This window comes from Schistocerca serialis, chromosome 1 (genome assembly GCF_023864345.2).
Source record: "Schistocerca serialis cubense isolate TAMUIC-IGC-003099 chromosome 1, iqSchSeri2.2, whole genome shotgun sequence".
Taxonomy (NCBI): domain Eukaryota; kingdom Metazoa; phylum Arthropoda; class Insecta; order Orthoptera; family Acrididae; genus Schistocerca; species Schistocerca serialis.
This window is the reverse complement of record NC_064638.1, coordinates 288,991,253-289,013,404: the sequence shown is the minus strand read 5'-3', so window position 1 is coordinate 289,013,404 and position 22,152 is coordinate 288,991,253. Positions and strand designations below refer to the sequence as shown.

General features: G+C 37.6%; 1 protein-coding gene and 1 long non-coding RNA gene across 3 annotated transcripts in view; one reads left to right on the top strand and one right to left on the bottom strand.

Moving 5' to 3' along the window:
* The first annotated feature begins 2,797 nt into the window (after nucleotides 1-2,797).
* LOC126457319 (uncharacterized) lies at nucleotides 2,798-3,369 on the top strand. Its single transcript, XR_007585455.1, has 2 exons — nucleotides 2,798-2,847; nucleotides 3,191-3,369. It is a non-coding gene; the product is annotated as an uncharacterized LOC126457319 (long non-coding RNA).
* Nucleotides 3,370-18,269: 14,900 nt separating this feature from the next.
* Nucleotides 18,270-22,152, bottom strand: part of LOC126468422 (uncharacterized) — a 30,976-nt gene continuing 27,093 nt past the window's right edge. For both annotated transcript variants that reach the window (XM_050096548.1, XM_050096549.1), the window contains one exon: nucleotides 18,270-20,351. In XM_050096548.1, the coding sequence (XP_049952505.1) occupies nucleotides 18,757-20,351 (1,595 nt within the window). In that variant the 3' untranslated portion in view covers nucleotides 18,270-18,756. The remainder of the gene's footprint in view (nucleotides 20,352-22,152) is intronic.

The following is a 22,152-nucleotide window of genomic DNA, read 5'->3' as shown; positions in this document are numbered from 1 at the left end:
GAAATAACATTAAGGAATCTTACTTCACAGAAATTATGTAACAATGGTTACACTTTTTGCTAGTTAACTTTAACATAAGCCATTTGGTTTCCATTAAGAGTGATAGCAGTTGCACGAGTCACGTAAAGAACAAAGTTTCCCATAGGGAACTAAAGTATTTTACGTTTGAGTTATTGCAGACCCAAAGTATTGTGATCTTCATATTTCTATTTAAAAAAGTTTATAACTCAAATTCACAGACATTTTGGAATCTGTACATACATGTGTGTAGCAAGGTACTTTTCATGTGCCATGTGGAACCTTTAATTTTCTGGTTTAAATATAGTTTATTTCATGAATTACCTTTAATACCAGGACTGTCTGAATGCATTATTTACCATTTAGAAGAAGAAATACTAGTGTACAGAATAACAAACCTCATGAAAAACGCGAGAGATTGTTCTGTACAGAACTTGGAATGGCTCTTTATCAATAGCAGGTAAAAAAGAAGGCTTCTATTAAATGTTCAAAGAAACCAATCAGTACCTCTTAATTCACCATAGAGGGGATACAGTAATAAAACAATTTACTTTTTTCAGAATTTCTGCTAAGTATTAAAAGTGTGAAGACCTATTCAATTAGTATTTGCTTTACCAATAACCTGTAGTACAAGCACACGTATAAGCAGATAATTATGGGAGTCAAGAGTTATGTTAAAATTAAAGATACTGACTGTTATTACTTGCTCACAAAGCATTGTAGTTGCTGTACAGTTTATGCTGTATGTGGTGTACCCAATGTGATTCCTGGAGGACATAATATTCTGTTATCCTATGGGAGTGCACTGGTACCACACCTATTGAAAGTACGTTTTGCTGTGGAATAGTTGTATCAGATGCCTGTACCAGAAAACAAATCTCCACTGTGACACCCTCATGTTCTTGGTATGATATTAGCTATTATTACAGTAATACTCTTCACATGGAGGAGGAAGCATAGTGAGATTTTCTTTTTCATCATTTCCAACATTGTACACAACTTTCTTGCACTTTTATGTTATCACATTTTTCCCTTCATAATCGAAAAGAGAGAGGGGGAAAAAAAAAATGTAAGCGAGCTTCATAAAAACTGAAAACTCTACTTGCATCATTTGTTATTTTCAAAATGTTACTCTCTATCCAAATACTGTTCTATTTCTTCCAACCAATTTTGAATTTCTCAGGTTATTACATATTATTTACTGTACTTTGTCCACCAATACTTCTGTTGTTACCAGATAGTTTGTAATGTGGCACTACCTTTGTGCCACTGCTATTGGCTAGAGTACTCTTGCAGATACGAAAAACGACTGGACTAGAATGTCCTGTCAGTATAGGACAAATTCAGACAATATGGAACTTTTTACACTAAATTTGCAATATAATGTCACCCTTGTCTCACACAGATTGTAGCAGCCATTGGGGTGCCTGTCTGGCCAGCTTCTGTAGCTTTCACTTTCAAGTTTGTTTTTTGCTCATTCCAGTGATTGACACCATGTCAAAGACTGGAACCAAGATTCACAGAAATGGAATTCTATGGTTGTAATTCAAAGTGTAATTAATTTTGCTCACTGACATGTTTTGAATTCAATTTTAAAATTGTTTGGGTGTCAGACTGGAAAATTAGAGTTTTAAGACACCCCAACTTTAAAATTAACAGCTGTGATCGAGGTTATTTTCAACAAGTCCCTTCACTTCCTAGATCATCATGGATCAGTTCAATATAATATTATTACTAGACTTAACTTCCAAATGATACAAGTCATGCATTTACGAGGAGCCTTAACGTTGGGCTTTGTGTTTGTCTCATTTAAATGTATTTCTTGTCTCGTATCAAAGAGTGAAGCACTGTTAAAAACTGGTGCTTCTACCATATCACTCAGTTTAAATACACCGTGTCATGTACAGGCGTTAATAAAATCATGGCATTTAAATTACTGATCAAACAGAGAGCCAAATTCGTAAGTGCATGTTGCAATTACAGTGTCAGCATATATGTAGATCGGTAATGCATCACTTCAGACAAAGAAAAAATAACGATTTTTTCCGTTTATACGAAAGTAATACTTTAATAGTTCAGTTGTAATTTCTGTTGTCAGTAAAGATACCCCTAAGCAAACGATGTCAACTTTTTTTCAAGAGACATCTTCACTGTTGTCCACACTTGATTTTCCGAATTATACCAGCTTCGGCAAGTAAGGTAATTTGTTGACCTCCATTGAATCTTAAATAGTGTTTTAAAACGGGCAAATAAGTAAAGCACTCATAAAATAGTAAACAGTTTATACATCAGCTTGTCAAACTTTCAAAACACACTCGAATTTAGGAATTTCATAGCAGAACTGTCACCGTTTTTTCTCGCTAGATTAGAAACACTTCATTATGTTGATGTGTAGATATCTAGAACATCCAATATAAAATACTTATGAGGGCGCAGAACGAAAAACATTTTCATCCGTGTTTTGACACTTTGTTTTTTGCCAAATTCAGATATGGCGGACACTCAATGATACGGTCTCTTGCCGGCACGCGCTACAGCCATCTATCGGTAGGTCCGGTAGTTGAGCATCCCTCATTTCGCTAGCTTTAGACGCCTGTGTTTTCGAAACGCGGATATTCTTTGAACATGGCATGCTGATGTCTTGTGGATTTGTGTATGATGGCGGGATTTGTGTGCGTTAAAGCTTTTTCAATCACGGAAAAAAATTGATAATACTTGCTGCAAAAGCACGTGTTTGCAGACGAGAAAGGATAGTTTATATTCCAGACGATGGACGGTAAGTAACTTCCGTTAGTAATCTTATCATGCGCAAGAAAAGTAAAATGTATGGTAAATCTACAGAAATTTCATTCTTTGTGCCTATAGTATTCTGATGCATTATGTTACTCAGTAAAGTTTCTTTCAATGCATCTATGTGGATTATTTGTGGTAACGGCGTATTCTCATAACAAATGGCTTCGGTGTTTAAGTTGCAATCATTGTAACTTTTTCCTGATCAAAAATTGTGTAGTAACTGTATTCTAACAGTAACCTGCACATTTGAAAACTTTTGAATGTTCACAATTAATCATTGATCATAGTCAGTATTTTTGACAGTAAAATAGATATGAATTGCAGTGACTGAATCCAGATTTGTGAGTGGTGTAATGTGTTTTTGTGATGGATGTTTCAGAGTTTCTGAAGTGAAAGTCCAAGGAAGAGAAGACAACGAGAAGTAGCTTTTTTGTCTGTTTCATGGTTTATAGGCCTACTGGGGAAACTCGCCATGTAAAAAAACGAGTAACGCATCCAGCTTGGTACCTCTATGGTGATGTGGAAATCCGAGCATTGTTAATAAAGAAATTAATTCTGTGTGTGTCTTTCTTTTGATTCCTTTATCATGTTGCTTATAGTAGACCAAATTTAATTAAAATACCCAGGTGATAATTTCAACATAAATTGGACTATGTGCATAGCTGCTTCTCACAGGCAAAGTATAAATATTCACCATCCTATGGCATGCGTGTTCACTAGTCAGTTATGGCAAAAGAAATCGTTAACTCAAAGCATAATTTGCTTGGTAGACATAATTGGAAATGGCCTTTTTAGTTATAAGTTTACATTATTAGATTATAGTACTCCCTGAGATTATATTGGCCCTGACATGATTAGGTCTGGAATACAGCATTAAGTGTGCTGCTCTGCTGTCAGCGGCATGGTAGTCAATGTGTTACGCAGTCGTTTAGGAACTAGTGTGAAGTATATGCATCTGTACAGCCTTGGCTAAAAAGATACAGCTAGAATGCTAATTACTGTTTCAGGAATTATCCTTTACACAGTTAAATATATTATGTTAAATATGTATCTAAAACTGAATTCATGAATAACTTTGTAGTCATTTAAATAAAAATACCGCAAACCGAAAAATTGTCTTGAAATGGTAAGGGATATCAAATATAAGTAAATATTTTTCCTCGGTAAGATTAAAGTGTAAAATTGCTGATATCTGGTTGTTACCATGAGATCAGTGCTGGCCCCAGCAGAGCAATCTGCTGTGACCACCGGCACCTTCATGCCAGCCAACGGGTTAATACACAAAACAGGGCAGTGCAAGACTTGGTCCGCAATTGTCATTGGTTGAAGCAACTAAAATTAAATTTCTGAGGTATGCTGCAACTGTGTTATTGGTATATTCCCCAGCATGATTTAAAATCTTTGCATTGAAATGGCACTGACACTGTGTAATATATTTTGCAACTGAGAATAGATAAAAATTTATGTGGGAATATATTTCAAGAAACCCTTTCAAACCAAACCTGACAATTATGTTGACACACCAGTAAACCCACCCGAATGGCACACTGGGTTACACAAGCATTAGCTGTAGAATAGGTAATTTACACAGAAAACTTTTCATACAAATTTTATTGTAAAGCACACTGAAGTTAAGGGAAAGATGCAATGACTATATGAGATAAACATGGACTCACAATAACTCGTTTTGCTCCGATACATGGAAAATTAACTGTAGCATTATATGATGTATAACATATATATGACATATAACACATCTGAGGTGCAAATTTGTGGAGAGGAGAGATTGCATTGAACCTGTTGTGTATGGTGCATATTTTGTTGCAGTGCTGGGATGATGTCATCCAGATTTCAAAATTAGGGGTCTTGTAATGAAACTCTCATCAGTTTTAATATTTAAAAATAAACACGCCTGAAAAAGGAAGCTGAATAGGACTTTAAATTAAATTGCAAAAATTTTCTTGTTTTGCACATTCACTGCAGCTGACACTTAAAAGCTCGTGGCTAGTAGCTCTTATTGACCTTTGTGTCAGCCACAGTGAACATGTTGAAGATTTTAAAGTAACAAAGTAGTTGTTGACATTCTGGTATTAATGGATGGCAGCAGGAAACACAGCAATGAAATAATGTGAATGACTTAAACCAGGAATTAAACAAGTCTACATAGCTTTGAACACAGTCATTTCACACTTCTTAGTCACTGCATATTTGTGTGCTATAACTAATACAGCAACCTTTCATTTTCTCATCTTTGATCTGGGACACATGTCACATCTTACTTATTTTCCTAGAGCAACTCTAGGTTTACTAGATCCACATTTCAGAATTCTGGTAATTGTAGTCCTACTTCATGCTGAAAGTGTGGGTTGATAGCTGTCTCTTCAGATATGATCTCATCAACTGCCATTTCAGAAACTTGAAGGAAAACTGTGATTATTAAATTTTCTGTCAGTGATGAATACATCACTAATGTATATACCACACAAATATTCATGATGCTATAGAATAGTGCAGGGCCATCTTCTGGAACACCTGCTGGGTAGACTAAACAGTGCACTTCACATCCAGTGCATCAGTTTCTTCATAGGTAGTATCATAGTACACTACTATCTCAGGCTTGACTGTTGCGATGCTCAGTGAAACAGCATTATGCCTTGAAGACACTAAACTAACAGCCTTCTTAAGTTTTTGAATGAAGGATATAAGTAAGTAATATATCCAAAAACAATTAAGTTTTACATTTTGTTGTAAGAAACTCGTTTGGAATCTTTCCTTTTATTATTATTTTGTACATGTGTGACCTTTTTGTGTCCTCTTCCCAGTTTGACAAGCACATCTGATTTACTTAATGAGGATATTTATGGTTACAAACAAAAAAAAGAAAAAACATGTGGTGACAATGCAACCTGCGAACAAAGATCATCTTCCAAAACTTTACGAGCCTAGGAAGTAAGCACAATGATTTGGACATAATAGCATGTTTTAATAAACCAGATGTTTCAGTTATTACTGAGCACTGGTATACCAAAAAATAACCTTATTATGCACCAATTAACAAAAAAATTTCTACTCGTCTTTCAGTAGGGATATCAAACCTTATGGTGATGTTGCAAAAAGTGCCAATAGTTGGTGCTCAATTCCTTACATGTTGAAGGTGTTACTGAACTTTCTGCAATAAGCTATAGATGGGAAAGCTAATCTCTATCAATTGCTTGTAGAGAGAGATAGTAAATACTCTGGGAAAACGGCTGGGTAATAATGCTGATAATTGTTCACAGTTTAATAAAACCTTATCTAACACAAATCAGTTTTCACTCTTAAGAATGGCGAGTGGCATACACTGATCTAACATTACTGATATGTAATACAGGGTACCCAGGACTTAGTACTGGGATACTTTCTTTTGTCGATTTATGTAAATGACAAAATACTGCTCCCTAAATTCAAGGATAGTTCTGTATGCTGATGCTACATCTATTGCATGCACGTGTAAAGGTCATGAGCAACTACAAAAACTGTGAAACTGTATTACAAATGAAATAATTCAGTATTTCTATGAAAGTCATCTCATTGTCAGCACAAGATAGCAGCAGTAATGGATTTTCACCCCACAAGACAGATTTTGAAATTCAGTTGTGCACTGGAACTGATATTGTCATCAAAGAAAACTACTACTTGGTTACAGTTAAACTTTCTATATTTAACATGTTATAACATGGAAACTAATTACAGTACAAGAACACAACTTGGTAGCATTAATGTCAAGGACATGAGGAAGAGAAATAATGCAGAATCAATTCAGTTGAAACACTTTTAATGTTTCCAGAATGAGAAACATCCCCCAGGCTGTGGCTAAGCCATGTCTCTGCTATATCCTTTCTTTCAGGAGTGCTAGTTCTGCGAGGTTCGCAGGAGAGCTTCTGTAAAGTTTGGAAGGTAGGAGACGAGATACTGGCAGAAGTAAAGCTGTGAGTACTGAGCGTGAGTCGTGCTTCGGTAGCTCAGATGGTAGAGCACTTGCTCGCGAAAGGCAAAGGTCCCGAGTTCGAGTCTCAGTCGGGCACACAGTTTTAATCTGCCAGGAAGTTTCACTTTTGATGTGCTGCTACAGTACACCACACCAGTACCATTACTGGTGACGGTGATGGAGGCTGCTGTGAAAAGCTTGCGATTTTATTCAAATCTGATGTGGCAAGTTAACAAAACTTTTTATCCATGTGAGTAAAATTATTGTGTAAAATTGATAGCGCAGCTTCTTGCAGAAGTCTTTTCAGGGCCCTTCGGAGTCTTTCACTTACATGTCAACATATTTACTCCCTAATAGTATTTGTTGTTCATAATAGGGGTAATTTTACTCTGTTCAGTGAAATGAACTTGTAAAATACTGGAAGTAAAAACAATGTCCATGTAGACTATACATCCCTGCCTACGATTCAGAATGGAATATCACATTCTGATCGAAAGTCTTTAATAGGTTGCTGCTAGACATCAGGCAGAAAACTGAAAATCCTAAGGTAATAAAAAAATACAAAGTAAAAAAAATATTTTATTAGCTTCTCCTTCTATAATTATAATTAAACATAAAGTTTCGACTCACAAATGCAATTTCTAGTTAATGTTAACACTAAGGTTCAAATTAACGGGATTTTAATGTTACCATTATATGTACAGCTGACAGTAGTCATTGTAAAATTATGAAATGACATGTACAAAGTATGAGAGAAAAACAGCACTTAAAAAAAACCAACCTTTCTAGCTTTCAGGGTTGTTACTTCCTTCCTCTGGGAAGATGAATATAGTTTGTGACTGGAAATGAGGGGAAGATCACTTACACCACCCGTATAGAACAATTATATGACACATTCATGAGTACTGCTCCAATGTTTGAGATCCAGGTCAGATTTAAGCAACTCAGAGTCTGGATGCTATATAGGTTACCAGTAATTTCAAACTATGTGTGAGTATAATGAAGATGCTTGGCAAACACATGTGAGAATCCCTGGAGGGAAAATAATGTTCTTTTTGTACAACACTATTGAGAAAATTTAGAAGGCATGAGAAATCTGGGCTCGGATGGTAGATAGCCTTTCTTCCCTCTCTCTGTTTGCGAGTGGAACAGGAAAGAAAATGATTTGTAGTGGTATAAGGTACCCTCCACCAGGTACCATTTGGTTGCTTGTGTAGTATGTATGTACATCAAAATACGGAAGAAAATTTTGACTGCCTACTACATTAAGAAGTAATAGTTGAACTAACCTAAGCTTTGTGATTTACTTCAAATGTTTTGTTCCACAATCAGTGACTTGCATCTACAGCAGTCTTACAATTTGGAGATGTAAGTAGGCTTACTGCTTGGATTTATTAATATTCCCTCATTGAGCTCTTTTTATCTTAAGATCACATAAACTGGATTTTTGAGAAACTACATACGGGGAGATGTGATTGGCATATAGCTGTCTGTTTACAGAAAAACAACGATCAAAATTTACGCATATCGGTAACACACACTGGGCAAGAGCACATATCTGGGCTAGAGCACTATACTGGATTTCGCCCCCTTCCCTCCCTTTCCTTAGAAACCTTGGCTGGAGTAATAACTATTTGTAGCATAGTCTGAGGTCTACATTAGGTTGAAAAGCGATAATTTCGTCGACAGTTGTGGAACATAGCGAATGAGAAATAACGGTTGTGATAACAGGCAGACGTGTGGCTTTGCCTAATATTTGTTTGCGGCGTATTTAAATGCACTTTCCCACATTTAATGCATTTCTCATAATAAAAAAATAAAACTACTGGGTCATCCCCAAAAAACATATATTAGAAAATGAACAATCATCCGACGTGTTTTGATGCATATTATTTACAGATATCGTACACAAACTGGAAAAATGCAATGGGCGTTCCACTATGTATCCTTTACCATATTTGATTTGTTTTTCCGCATTTGCTACTGCTGGTATGGGTTCAAAGACAAATTCGTGCTGCAAACGTCTCAGTGGTAGTTAGCCTACATTGGTAAGCTGCAGTTCATGCGTTAAAAACATTTATACACATTGTCCTCAATGCGTAATATGTGTTATGCTATAAATCACTCTCCCCATCGACCAATAATTTGTTATCAGTCACCATAATCCAGATTCTTCGCATTCAAACCTTCTTTCTACATTTAATTCTGTTAATGGAAGCTTCATTCAAACAATCTGGATTGATTTGACGTTCCAAAACAATAGCTGATGGCAAGTCTGCACAAACGCTGTGGCCAACGTGTGACGTCACTTACGTCAACAGAGTTGTTTACAGGTCTAGTCACCAGGCAGCGCTGTCACGCTTTCAGCCTTACTGATGACGTCATGAAGCGATTCCTCGGGGCCCGCGAGACGCAAGTTCTGAGAGCCTGTCGGTACGTAACAGTAACTCTGCTCTACTGTTTCATAGATGTTATTGTGCAATACATAGACCTCTCTGGCGGTCAGAGCTTGAAATTGTTTTTCGCGCGCTGCTGTGAAAACAGAAGATTGTATGTGCTTGTTTCCATGGTGTTGCCTCGATTTGCGCGCAATTTATTGAGACTTCCGTTGAGTTCTCCATTGTACGTACTGACCTTCTTTGTTTTTTTACAATAGTTTGAAGCATTACGTTACAAGCGAATGAGATAGAGTGGGAAATATAAGGCGGACTCATTAGTACCGTCAGGTTGTGGGAACACTTTATTGTAGCAATAATGCGCTACCTCTCACTAGTTGTTCTGTCCTCTTTTTCTCTCACAGAAATCCGTAAATACATTTGCCTGTGGAACAATTAGAACAAACAGGAAAGGTTTGCCAGGGAATTTACCTAAATAAAAAAGTCTAAATCAAATCACAGAGAGACATTTTTAGACCTAACAGTATTTCAATGGAAGGAAAATAAAGTAGTGTATTTTGCGTCAAACTTCGATGGTACTGAACAGGGCATAGTGACAAGACAACAGAAAGATGGAACTAGTATGACTATACCATTTCCAGTTATTGTATGTGATTACAATAAAAACATGGGTGGTGTGGATCATGCAAACAGATTACGTTCAACTTATGGTCTTGACAAGCGATCAAAGAAATGGTGGCACCGTCTCTTCTGGGGAGCAATAGAAATTGCTTTTGTCAATTCTGACGTCATTTTCAGTGATCTACATGGGGCATTTCCACTGCTGGAATTCAGGCGTGCGGTGGCACTAGGGCTAATGAATGAACAGCAAGTGCCAAATCTCAAAAAGAGAAACTGTGGTAAAGATGAAATAACTCTCCCAAAGAGAAGGAAGGATAACTTTTCTGTTCTGAAGGGTGTACGTCTTGGCAACCGAGGAAACCATTTTGTAGTGTTCAGTTGTAAAAGAGGACGATGCGAAATTTGTGCGAAAAATAAAATTCAGTCGAGACCACCTTCACAATGCAGTACATGGTTCAAATGGCTCTGAGCACTATGGGACTTAACATCTATGGTCATCAGTCCCCTAGAACTTAGAACTACTTAAACCTAACTAACCTAAGGACATCACACAACACCCAGTCATCAGGAGGCAGAGAAAATCCCTGACTCCGCCGGGAATCGAACCCGGGAACCCAGGCGTGGGAAGCGAGAACGCTACCGCACGACCACGGGCTGCGGAAGCAGTACATGGAAAGTGTATTTGTGCTGCAATGAGAAAAAGAACTGTTTCCTACAATTTCATGAGGTATCACTAAATATGTGATACGTATATGCTGTCAAAAATGTATAGCTAAGTTACTATGTATTGTGAAGTTGCTCTAGAATAAATTTATGCGAAATTTTAAAAAATCAGAAATATCATATATCTGTTAATTAATTTTCTAATGTAAAAATATTTAATATTTATGTGGAATTAAGTAGAAGTTATAAAAATGTTGTGTACCTGTCTATGGAGTCTGACGGTACTTCTGAGTACCAGGAGAGAAAAAAGTTGTGAAAAATAAAATAAAATTTTACAAAAACTCCTACCGTCGTTTGAGGCCACAATAGCATAAATTCTGCAAAGAATATGTTAAAAATCAAATTTTTTCTTATGTCAGGAAACAAAGGGTTAAATGAGATAGCAGCAAACACGAAAGAATACATGGCGAAATGTTTATATTCGTATTATTCTGATGGTGAAGAGAATACTGCATGTGATTCACAATTCATAAAAGTTCCTCTTAGCAACCATGTATTGTCACAAGTAGGAAAAAATTCAGAACGTAGAGTTGGCCATATTGACAAACATCCCAAACAGTCTTGCCAGTCGGATTTTCATAGTACATTGAACGGCTGCTACATTCCAATATAAACAATACGGCATTTGTATCTACTTCGTTGGATAATGTATGAAAATGCAGAGGTCGAAACTCGGAGCGGAGAAAAAAATCTCGTCTTCCACCTTAATTTATTTACTGACGCAGAGGTTTTGGCGCCAGTATTTATCTTTGTGCCTGCAAAGCATGCCTCTGTAGCATATTCGACGGCAGAAGTTAATTGTGGCGGCACCTACCAACATTTTACAGAACTTCCGGTTACTTTGCACTCGATTCTAAACCGCAGGCGGATTTTTGGATTACCAAAACAGGAAAAAAAAGTGCGGCTTAGATTCGAGTAAATACGGTAAATACCAACAGGTTGTGGTTTGTTCACTGCAGCCTGTGTATTATTTACATGCATATTTCGAGATCCGGTAATATTCTCTCCTGAAAGATTGCGGATCCTATCTTCCGCAGCTTGTAGGTTAATTAGTACCTTGTTCACAATTTCATTTTCTTTTTTCTGAATAGATTTTCTACTACATCTGTATATAACTTACAATCTGTTACTAGCTTCTCTGCAATCGTCTTACCCTTATCTAGCATACCTGCTTCAACTTGGCTAATGATATCACTCAGATTTTCATTGTCCTGTTTCTCCTTTTAGCACATGCTGAGTTAACTTCTAATGTTGCTACCCTTAAAGTAAGCTCTTCTACAGCTAGAGGTACACTTTCATAGTCTTTATTTAGTTTGTTAACAACAGTGGTTACCTTTCTTACTGAAGGAACCAACTGGTTTTGTGTAGCTTCAATGTTTGTGTTTGTATCTGTGATTTTCTTTATCTGTTGTTCTATTAGATCGTGATGGTCATTAAAAGAATCTACCATCTATTTTAACTCCCTAATGTTTCTGTCAACTTCAGAAAGTACTTCATGCTTTACTTGTTTTCTCATATCATTCAATTTTTTGTCGATTTCAGTGTGGAAATTTTTGACTAAGTCATCGAACTTTTGTGAGAATCTCTCTTGCAAATCCTTCAATACTTGTTTTTGTTCTTGCTTCATCGTATTCAGATCTTGTGTAACAGTGTTTTGTTGATGTTTTATCATGTTCATATCTTGTGTGACGGTGTTCAGATTCTGTGTCAAATTATCAATTTTGGTTTTCATATCTTCAGCTGTACTGTCTAAGTTAATATCTGTGTTGTGAACAAGTGGTGTTTGTGACGTGTTGTCAAAATTCATATTGGAATCGCTCTTCAGTGCTTCATTCATGAGTGGAATGTTGCTCTGGGAGATGCATGACATTGTCTCATCAATTCTAAACATTGTATCATCAAGGTTTTTCTGCTGTGGAGCATCGCTATCATTTGTCACACATGTGACACTCATCTCTCATCTATACTATTGCATGGTGCCACCTACTGCCAGGTACTCCATATCAGCAACCTCAGTAGTCATTAGACATCGTGAGAGGCAGAATGGGACACACTGCGTAAATCATGGACTTCAAACTTCGTCAAGTGATTGGGTGTCACATGTCATACGCTTGTACGTGATATTTCCACATCCGTAGAGGGTCGTAACGTGTAATAGGCAGACATCTATCCAGATCATCACACAGGAATTCCAGACTGCATCAGGATCCACAGCAAGTACTATGACACTTAAGTGGGAGGTGAGAAAACTTGGATTTCATGGTCGAGTGGCTGATCACAAGCCATACATCACGCCGGTAAATGCCAAATGACGCCTCATTTGGTGTAAGGAGCATAAACATTGGACGATTGAACAGTGGAAAAATGTTGTGTAGAGTGACAAATCACAGTACACGATGTGTCGATCCGATGGCAGGGTGTGGGTATGGCGAATGCCCAGTGAACGTCACCAGCCAGTGTGCGTAGTGCCCACAGTAAAATTCAGAGGCCGTGGTGTTCTGGTGCAGTGCGGTTGTGTTTTTCACTGAGCGGGCTTGCATCCTTTGCTGTTTTGCGTGGCACTATCACAGCACAGGCCTACATTGATGTTTTAAGCACCTTCTTGCTTCCCACTATTGCAGAGCAATTTGGGGATGACGATTGCATCTTTCAACATGATTGAGCACCTGTTTATAATGCATGGCCTGTGGCGGAGTGGTTACTCAACAACAACATCCCTGTAATGGACTGGCCTGCACGGTCCTGACCAGAATCGTACATAACACCTTTCGGGTGGAATGCTGACTTTGTGCCAGGCTTCATTGACCGACATCGATACTTCTCCTCAGGGCAGCACTCCCTGAGGAATGGGCTGCCATTCCCCAATAAACCTTCCAGCACCTGATTGGACGTGTGCCTGCGAAAGTGTAAAATGTCATCAAGGCTAAGAATGGGTCAAAACCATACTGAATTCCAGCATTACCAATGGAGGGCACCACGAACTTCATATTCAGCCAGGTGCCGAATACTTTTGATCACATAGTGTACTTAAACTTTCTGCAGCAGGCATGCATGGTGCCCGAACTTCAATTGTTCGATCACGCAATTCTACGCCATCGTGGCTGATTGCGTTTTCGCTATTGCTATCAACAATGGGCATATATTTTTCGGCCATGTTATATGAATATACAAAAAATAAATTTTTCACAAAAATTTTAAAATTTCGTATGCTAATTATTACAGTTGATAAATGTAATTTATATAATGTCAAAGCCTGTTTTACGTCTATTATGAAGTGCAAACTATTGTACTGCAATTCTTTATGTTTTTCTGACAAAATGTATCACACTGAAAAATTCCTGTAAATTTCTCGCAAATAAAATTCAAGGAAGGGAATAATGAGGAAATGTTTCTATCTACATCAAAAGACGCGCTACCAATTGTAACCATGCAAGCAACTTGCGTAAGCGTCCTACCTTTGCTGCATCGAACAAAACAGCTAACTGTGGAAAGTTTCACATGACCAGGGTCAAATTCTTATTCCTTTCAAAAAAAATTCTCCTCAATTTTTACCTTTTTGCAATACTTGTGCCCGGTCGTGATTCATGCAAACAGAAAATACAGACAAGTAATTTTAATGACCAGTAACAGTGTCATAGAAATTTCTTGCAATAACAATAATTAAGAAACCCTACTCACAACCGAAACACTCTTTTAACATGCTTGCGCTACTGGAAATGTTCCGCAGGACGTCGGGCTTCATTTTTTACTTCAATTGTAGCTGTAGGTGGCGGACTCTGGGAACAACGGCGCTTGCCGTAATCAAGAACATCTTCCTTGTATGTTCCTTCACTTACTTCAATAAATAAAAAAATACTTGACACTGTTTTTCCATATAATATTATTCAGGCGCACGTGATACATAGAGCTCGCAATACTTCATATCTAAAATCGCACATCTACATCGTCCTATATTCGAGAGAGTGTCAGAGTAAAGAACAAAATTACGTACAAATAACTGAATGAAAGTCTCTTCCTTTGCCTGCACCCCACCGCGCATTCACAATTAATGTCTCTGACAACTCTTACGTTCAATCGCTTTTTCTTTCTTTTTTTATGGTTTTATTCTAGTGTACTAACCTAAGTACAGCGAATACTGCATAAAGCTTTGAACTGTTTCCTAGAATTTGCAAACTAATGTGTTCCTATGTCACTTGAATTAGAAAGAAGAAAGCTATATATACATAATGTACTTCATGTACAGTTTGTCCATTTGTGACAGTGATGTTAATGCTCCTCTGAGAATAAATTTAGAATTTCAGTTATATTCAAGTGTGTCTTGCACACATGTAATTCTTCTGCTTTGAGCAAACAAGCTGCTTTTGTAAAATAAGTAAAGATTTGCTGTTCATGCTTTAAGCCATGTTGAGTTTATGTAACAGCAAATCTTCAAATCTGAATCAGCTCAATCTAATCAATAGTTCACTAATACAATGATAGTATTCTCAATGGTATGTACTTTTGTAAATAACAAGAAAAGAATGTGGCAATAGGAGTGAAACTAATATCCTCTCTGTAAATGCAATAAAAATATTTTTGAGTTCCATTAATGAGACTAATTTGAAGTATGTTCATGTAACATAAATGACAGAACTTTAAAATGAAAACCAGTGTCAAAGCTGTTGTGAAATCTGTTCAGGTACCTGCAAAACAACTGAACATTTGTGACTGGAATCAGAGTATTAACATACTGGTTAATTTGTGTGTGAAATGCTGTGTCTGGTGTGTGCTGCACAGTACGGCTGGACAGTTCTGCTGGCATAGGTGCTACAAAAAGGTTAAAATTTCACTTACCTGGGTTCAATCCCGTGAATCACTACTTGTATGTGGTTCGGCGTGCAGAAGAAGAAGAAGAAGAAGAAGAAGAAGAAGAAGAATGTCCTCGAGCTGACTGATGAGGTATCCCACAAAAGAATGCACACATACACAGTAGTCACCACATAGTATTGCCAACTGACTGTGAGCTCTAGCCACGTACGTATCCAACAACAATCCCAGTGTTGTAAGAGCAATTTGATTGTCGGCACTGTGTTTCAAAGCCAGCACCAGTAAAAATACATTCAAATGAGATGATCAGGGTTAATACAAAAATTCGTCTAATGAGGATGCTTATTGTGCCTGTTATGAACATTAGTGAAGTGTAAGACTGATTGAACACACATTGTGATGCGCAGTAGGCAAAGAACTAATGAATTCCACTAGTTGATGGTGTAGAGTCAAAAGCATCCATCTCAGTTGCTTACGCTCAGCATCTATTCTCTTGAGAAGGAGATTAACATAAGGAAGTGGAGATCTTAGTACATGATGATCAACCACTTCTTCTTGTGCAGGGTCTACAAGTGTGCATTTGCAGAATGCGAGAATAACCTCATTGAAGTGTCAATATATTTGTTATCGCTCTTCTGATACAATGTGGCTCACGATACCTTGACACATCAGATAGGTGAAGGTAAATCTACACAGCATATTTTGTGAAGATAAAGCTACATAGCACATTATGTGTATCAAAATCATTTGTGAGAAGAAATGGTAAGGAGAGTTGTGAGATAAAGTGTGAGTGTGTGTCTCTACAGAAGCATGTTACACAGGTAAACCCTAAAAGTATAGCTTGAGAAGACCACAAGAGATTTGACATAAATGACAACACTGTAGTCCTGATACAGCGTCCAAAGGTACACTCAGGTAAATCTGAAGGGTCAGATATTAAAAAAATGAATAGCAGTAGTTTCTTCCAATAAACCTGTGTATGCTAAATTTACTTTGAAATTTGGAGGCTCATTCATATGTCTATTACTGTATCGGGACTTGTAGTCCACCAGCAAAATAGGCCAGTGACACGGGTAGCCATATCACAGCCCTGTTGATGCCATGACATCATGAGTTAAAAGCAAGCAGTTCTGAAGAACAGCAGCAGCTTGTTATCATAGGTAACTCTGGCAGCCGCTGCTACATCCAGAGGTGCTGGCTTTGCCATCGGGAGGCTTCCACATCGCAATTAAGAAGTGCAACTATTGTAGGGCCACTTGCATCCACAATGTCACGTGGCCACAAGTAGTCCCTTATGTATCCTTCTGCCATGACTGCACTTAGGATGTCACATTGTCACATCAAGCCAGTTAAAGGCAATGCACCATCCTAGGCACCATCACATTTGGAGCCCTCTACAAGCTGCCAGCAATCTACCATGAACAACACTGACCTTGGCTTCTACAGAGTGATTGTGAATATTGGACAGCCGTCTGGGCATAGAAGTTATACTGTTAGGTTCACAGTGACAGTGTTCCACTAAAAACCTTTAATTTCAGACTTTTCAGTGATTAACCAGCTATCAAAAAGTTTGACAGTTTTCTGATTGAGCCAAGAAATCTTGTTGTGTCTTATGACTGAATTAACTACAGCCCTTATGATTTAACGAGAAGAGTTTTCTTTATGTTATTGCTTTACTAAAAGTCATTGTTATTTGTTTACCTGGAAGCTTGTTCTTGCTTAGTGAGCCCCTGTCAGGTCACTGCACCCATTATTCCTGTAGTTTTAACGTATTTAAATACAAAATGTTACTTCATGTTACCACTACCTCACTATGATTAAGAAAGTGAAGCAGCTTGACATCTGTGGTATACCCTTTCAGTTGTTGGACTTTCAAGAAGTAGTTGGCCTACAATGTCTCTCTTTTTACTAACATTGCTCCATTCCATCTCTTCATTACATTTCCTATGAACTTAGCTATATCTGTGGGGCATTTTTGAATATGGTGATGAAAGTCTATTGGAAACAACTGTCTTCCTTTTCACTACTGTAAATAATTTTCTCTGTATTTGGGATTTTCTGTTGTACCATGTGGATTTAACTTTAACAGTGGCTAGTCTGCATGGATCTCTTTATTGAGTGAGTTTTGCTGCTGCTAAATAGCCCACCTGAACTGCTGGAAATTATTTTTGTAAGCTCATTTATATACCAGAAAATACTAAGGAACTAAAAGGAAGTTCAGGCAAAGCATCACATAACTAAGCAAATTTAGTACACATGGGATGTGGCAGGTACCAACATCTGTTTTTTGTCTTAAAAATGATTGTTAAAGCACACGTGGAGCATATAGTTATACAGAACTGATGGCACTGGTCAGTCCCCAGCATGGGAACCCAGGTTTTCAAAACCTTAATTTTGCCATTTCTGATTTCAGTGCTTTTCAATTACCACAATTCAGGAAGCATGTGTAAGTTAGGAATGCTATGAGCACAGTATTTTTGAACAGAGTAACGCATTCAATATTTACTAACAACTGATTCTGTGAGCTCATAACAGTCACAATAAAAAGATCTATATGAGCATAATGAACTAGTAAAAACCCCTCCTCTGTGTAGACCCGTTATTTGCCACTAATGACGAGCAGAGCAATCAACATAGAACTTCTAGCTCAGAGCCAGATGTAAATTTCTTCTTGTAAGAACCTTGCAGGGATATTCACAATAACAGCCAAGGGACACCATGGAGCTTGGGAAGACAAATTGCTTCCATATTTACAATAGCTGGATAGTCCAATGTGCAAAGCATTTTTTCTGTTTTGAGGATTTTATCAAGATGTTCTAGTGTTTAGAAACATCTTGAAACTTAATGAACTGGTTGTTGTAAGGAGATTTTGATTATTCGGGGAGATAATCTAAAAAAAACATTTTTCCATAATAAAGCATTTATTATTAACAATTATTTTCTCAGATAAAACATGCCAGTAAAACTGTTTTCATAAAATTGCTCAAGTAATGCAATCAACATAATTCATGTAGCACATGCAGCATGCCACTAGGGTTATAAACACATAAAAAGGTAACTGTTCAGAAAAGTTATGTAAAATTCTAGTAAAATGAATATTTAGTTACATTTAATGTTCGTTAAAAGGTTATGTAATAAAGAACAATGTATAATTTTAAAGCAGTATTTTCACAGCCTGCAATTCATGTTCATTGTGTTTTATATTGGGAGTGTGACTAAAACTTAATTCTCCTTTCAATGAGAATATAAATAAAAAATACTGAGGTGTCATGATTTCTTCGAGCAGGAAAATATTACTTATGAAATAAAATACACAAAATAAAATAATACTCTCCTGTGTGTTCACAATAATTCACATTACATTTCCTTTTAAGTTCACTTGTCAGTCTCTCTATGAAATTTAAAAGTGAAATCACATTCGTCTCATGCATATTATCCCAAGCCATCCAAAAGTTTCTGTGTGTCAACTATCTGAGTCTCTTGCTCATACAGTACTGAGTGCACATTTTGCACAACATTTTGGCTTTTATCTTGTATATGACTCAGTTTTGTAAAGTGATTGATGGACTTATTACTTATTGGAACACATTTATTAAATCTTTCTGACCGACGAGTACGCTTTGGTAATGGAGCCTCAGGAATTTCTTCTGAAGTACTGTCTGAATCTTGTGAATCATTCAATAAATTTTCAATGGTTTTCTTTCGTTCTGGTTGATGTACCTCATCACATCTAACTTCAAGATTTTCGCTTTCTGTGAGTGAAGAAAGGTTGCTGTCTTCCAGGATGCCATTAACAGATCTGTGCTTAGCAGATAACTTGCAAACATCCTCTGGCTCATCTACATCTGTTTCACTGTCATAGTGATTACTTTCTCGTTCAGTCTGACGTTTTGTGGGATTGGCAGATGACATTGTTACAGATATAGCATCTGCTGCATTGATTCTGGAATTTGTGTTTACCCCATCTGCACTACTTACATCTGTTTCCTGGGATACATCTGTGCCTTCTCTAGAAAGTTCATGACTATTATCTTGCATATTCATTGACTGAATTGGTCGTTTCAAAGTGTTAGTTTTTGGCGTACGAGCTGTATCCTTATGAATAAGAGATGATGTTGGAGATATTGGTTGTTTTAGCTTGTCTAAAGGACATATTATTTCAAATTCCTTGCTTCGTTTTGCTGGACTGGTGACAACTTTTTTATCATTTTTTGTAATTGTAAGTTTTTTTACATTATTCAAGGGAACATTTGCTTGTGCACTAGTTTTCTGTGACACTAAATCAATTGCACATATTACTTCAGATATTTTCTGTGTTGTTTTATCTTTTGTTTCTGAGCTATGTAATGAGCCAGCAACATATTCAGTTCGTTCTGATATAAGATCCTCTATACCTTTTTTTACTAAAAGGGGTGATTTCTGATCTGCATGTGTCTGCAAAGATATACTCATTCCTTGCTGCTCTGGAACAAACTGATCAGGAATTTCATTTTTCACAGTAAAGTGGTCTTCTACTGGTATTACTGAAGCACCTGTAGATGCAACTGGGGAAGCACTTCTTACAACCAGAGTTTTTTGCTGTACTATACTATTCTTGGAAGGCTGATGCTGAGTGGAACCTGTATGCTCTGAGACATCTGATTCACACACCTGTTCAACAAGTGTTCTTGAAGTACATGGAACTAATGCTTCCCTTTTACATGAAATAGTTCTATTTTCAACAAGAGAGTTAGTTTTTGTCCTTTGCTGGCTTGTCTGTCGTACATTTTGCTTATTTTTAAGCTCTTTACTTGTGTTGGAGTTAGTGGTTTGTGTGTCATTGTTTTCAACTGGAATGTCTGATGACACTTGCAATTCAGCATCAACAGCCACTGAGGGTGGAGACTCACGAACTCTACGCTGATACGGTTTCTTATTTGTTTTCCTTGTTATCCTGGTTGTCTTAGAACTAGGTCCCGTTATAACAGCTGTACCACATTTGTCACTTTCTGATTCATTGGCACTGTGCTGAGTTTTTGACTTCAAATCTAAAAACAAAACAAAACAATATCCAGTAACAGATCAGGTAATTATATTTTGAAGACTGTAAGACAGAAACAAAATGCTGTCGTAGTGCTGACTTCATGCTGAAATTAATAGAAAAAAAAAACAATGTGTTCCAAAACAAACTACTTATGCATGAAAATATGTGCAAATTATTGGTATTTAATATTTTTCTATTATTACAACATCATTGCAAAAATGATACACCTGACACTCTACTTGTTTTTGGAGACAAGTGATGGCTTTCACAGTTACACTTAAGCTGGTTTGCTGGTAATACACACTGATACCATGGGTTCTCCTAACAGTCATCATCTCCCAGTCATCAGCCACTCTTCCCTCCACTACTCCCTCCCCTCACCACCTCCTTTCTCTGATCATCTGCTCCACTCAAGAGCACCTCACATCCCAGTTAGGCTGCAGCACTAAGACAATAGTCAGCCATGACCTTGAGCATTGTCTAAAAGCTCAGCCCCATTTTCACTCCTCTTTATGTGCTTGTCAACCACTGATCATCTGAACTACACTGTGAATGGTTACCTGCAATCTATACATTATTTTTATTCCTTCCATGACTGTTCTGATCTGATTACTACCTCCCCCCCCCCCCCCCCCTATTCCACTTAATCATTCTTTCAATCCATCTCCCCTTTAATGCTATTTCACAAGGTTCATCTAGCTGTCCATACTACATGTACTGTACTTATCTCTAATGTTATTAAATAGGCATCAAATTAACCTTGCCTTCCAGAACCATAAAACAAATAAAAAACCAAAGAAAGTACATTTCTCCCTGTTGTAATTTTCTGTTCTGGAGTAGACATTATACAGAAGGGACAGTTTAGTATGTTACTGACATTGGCTACAGCAAAAGAGTTGCACAGATTTCTTGGCATGTTCAATTTTTACCGATGCCATTTGCCACATGCCACTGAAGTGCAGGAACAACTCGTAGCTGCGGTGTCATGTCCCAAGGCGAAGGGCACAGCATTACTGCAATGGACCCTAACAATGATCGACACATTTAAGGCAGCCAAGTAGACTTGGCGATGCTGCACTCCTCGTACACTCTACCACAGCTGTGGCCATGGCATTAGCTGTAGACACCAGTCAAACAGCAATGAGAGTGGCACTTCAGCGATGGGTTGGCAACCTCTTGCCTTCTTTTTGTGTAAACTGACGTCAGCACAGCAAAGACAGAGTGAATACGATCGCAAGTTGTTAGCCATATATGTAGCAGTAAAGTACTTCCACACATAACTGGAAGCAAGAACCTTTACCATATGTATCGATCTCAAGCCACTCACATATGCCTTCCGGCAAAACAATGACAACTGTTTGCCAAGGCAATTTAGCCAACTGGAATACGCAGCTGACATACAACACATTTCGGGTCTCAATAACGTGGTGGCTGATTGGTTGGTTGATTTGGGGTGTAAAGGGACCAAACTACAGGATCATCAGTCCCTTTTTCCTGAAGCAAGCAAGACTCAAGGTACAAAACCACCCAACACCACACTTAAAAAGAAAATGACTGGAACGAACAAAAAACGGGTAAAACATACACCACAAGGAAAAGTAGAAGAAGGTATTAAAACCAAAGAGCATATGGTCTGTGCTGGCTGATCACAATAATAAAAGGGGATGAGCCAGCCACTCTGCAACACATTAAAATGTCCACCCCAAAAAAGACAAGGCGAGATGAACACATGTAGGGAAAAGACGACCACCAAGACAAACAAAAGCAAAGAAAGTGGCGACAGAATTAAAATGGTGAGAGAGTGA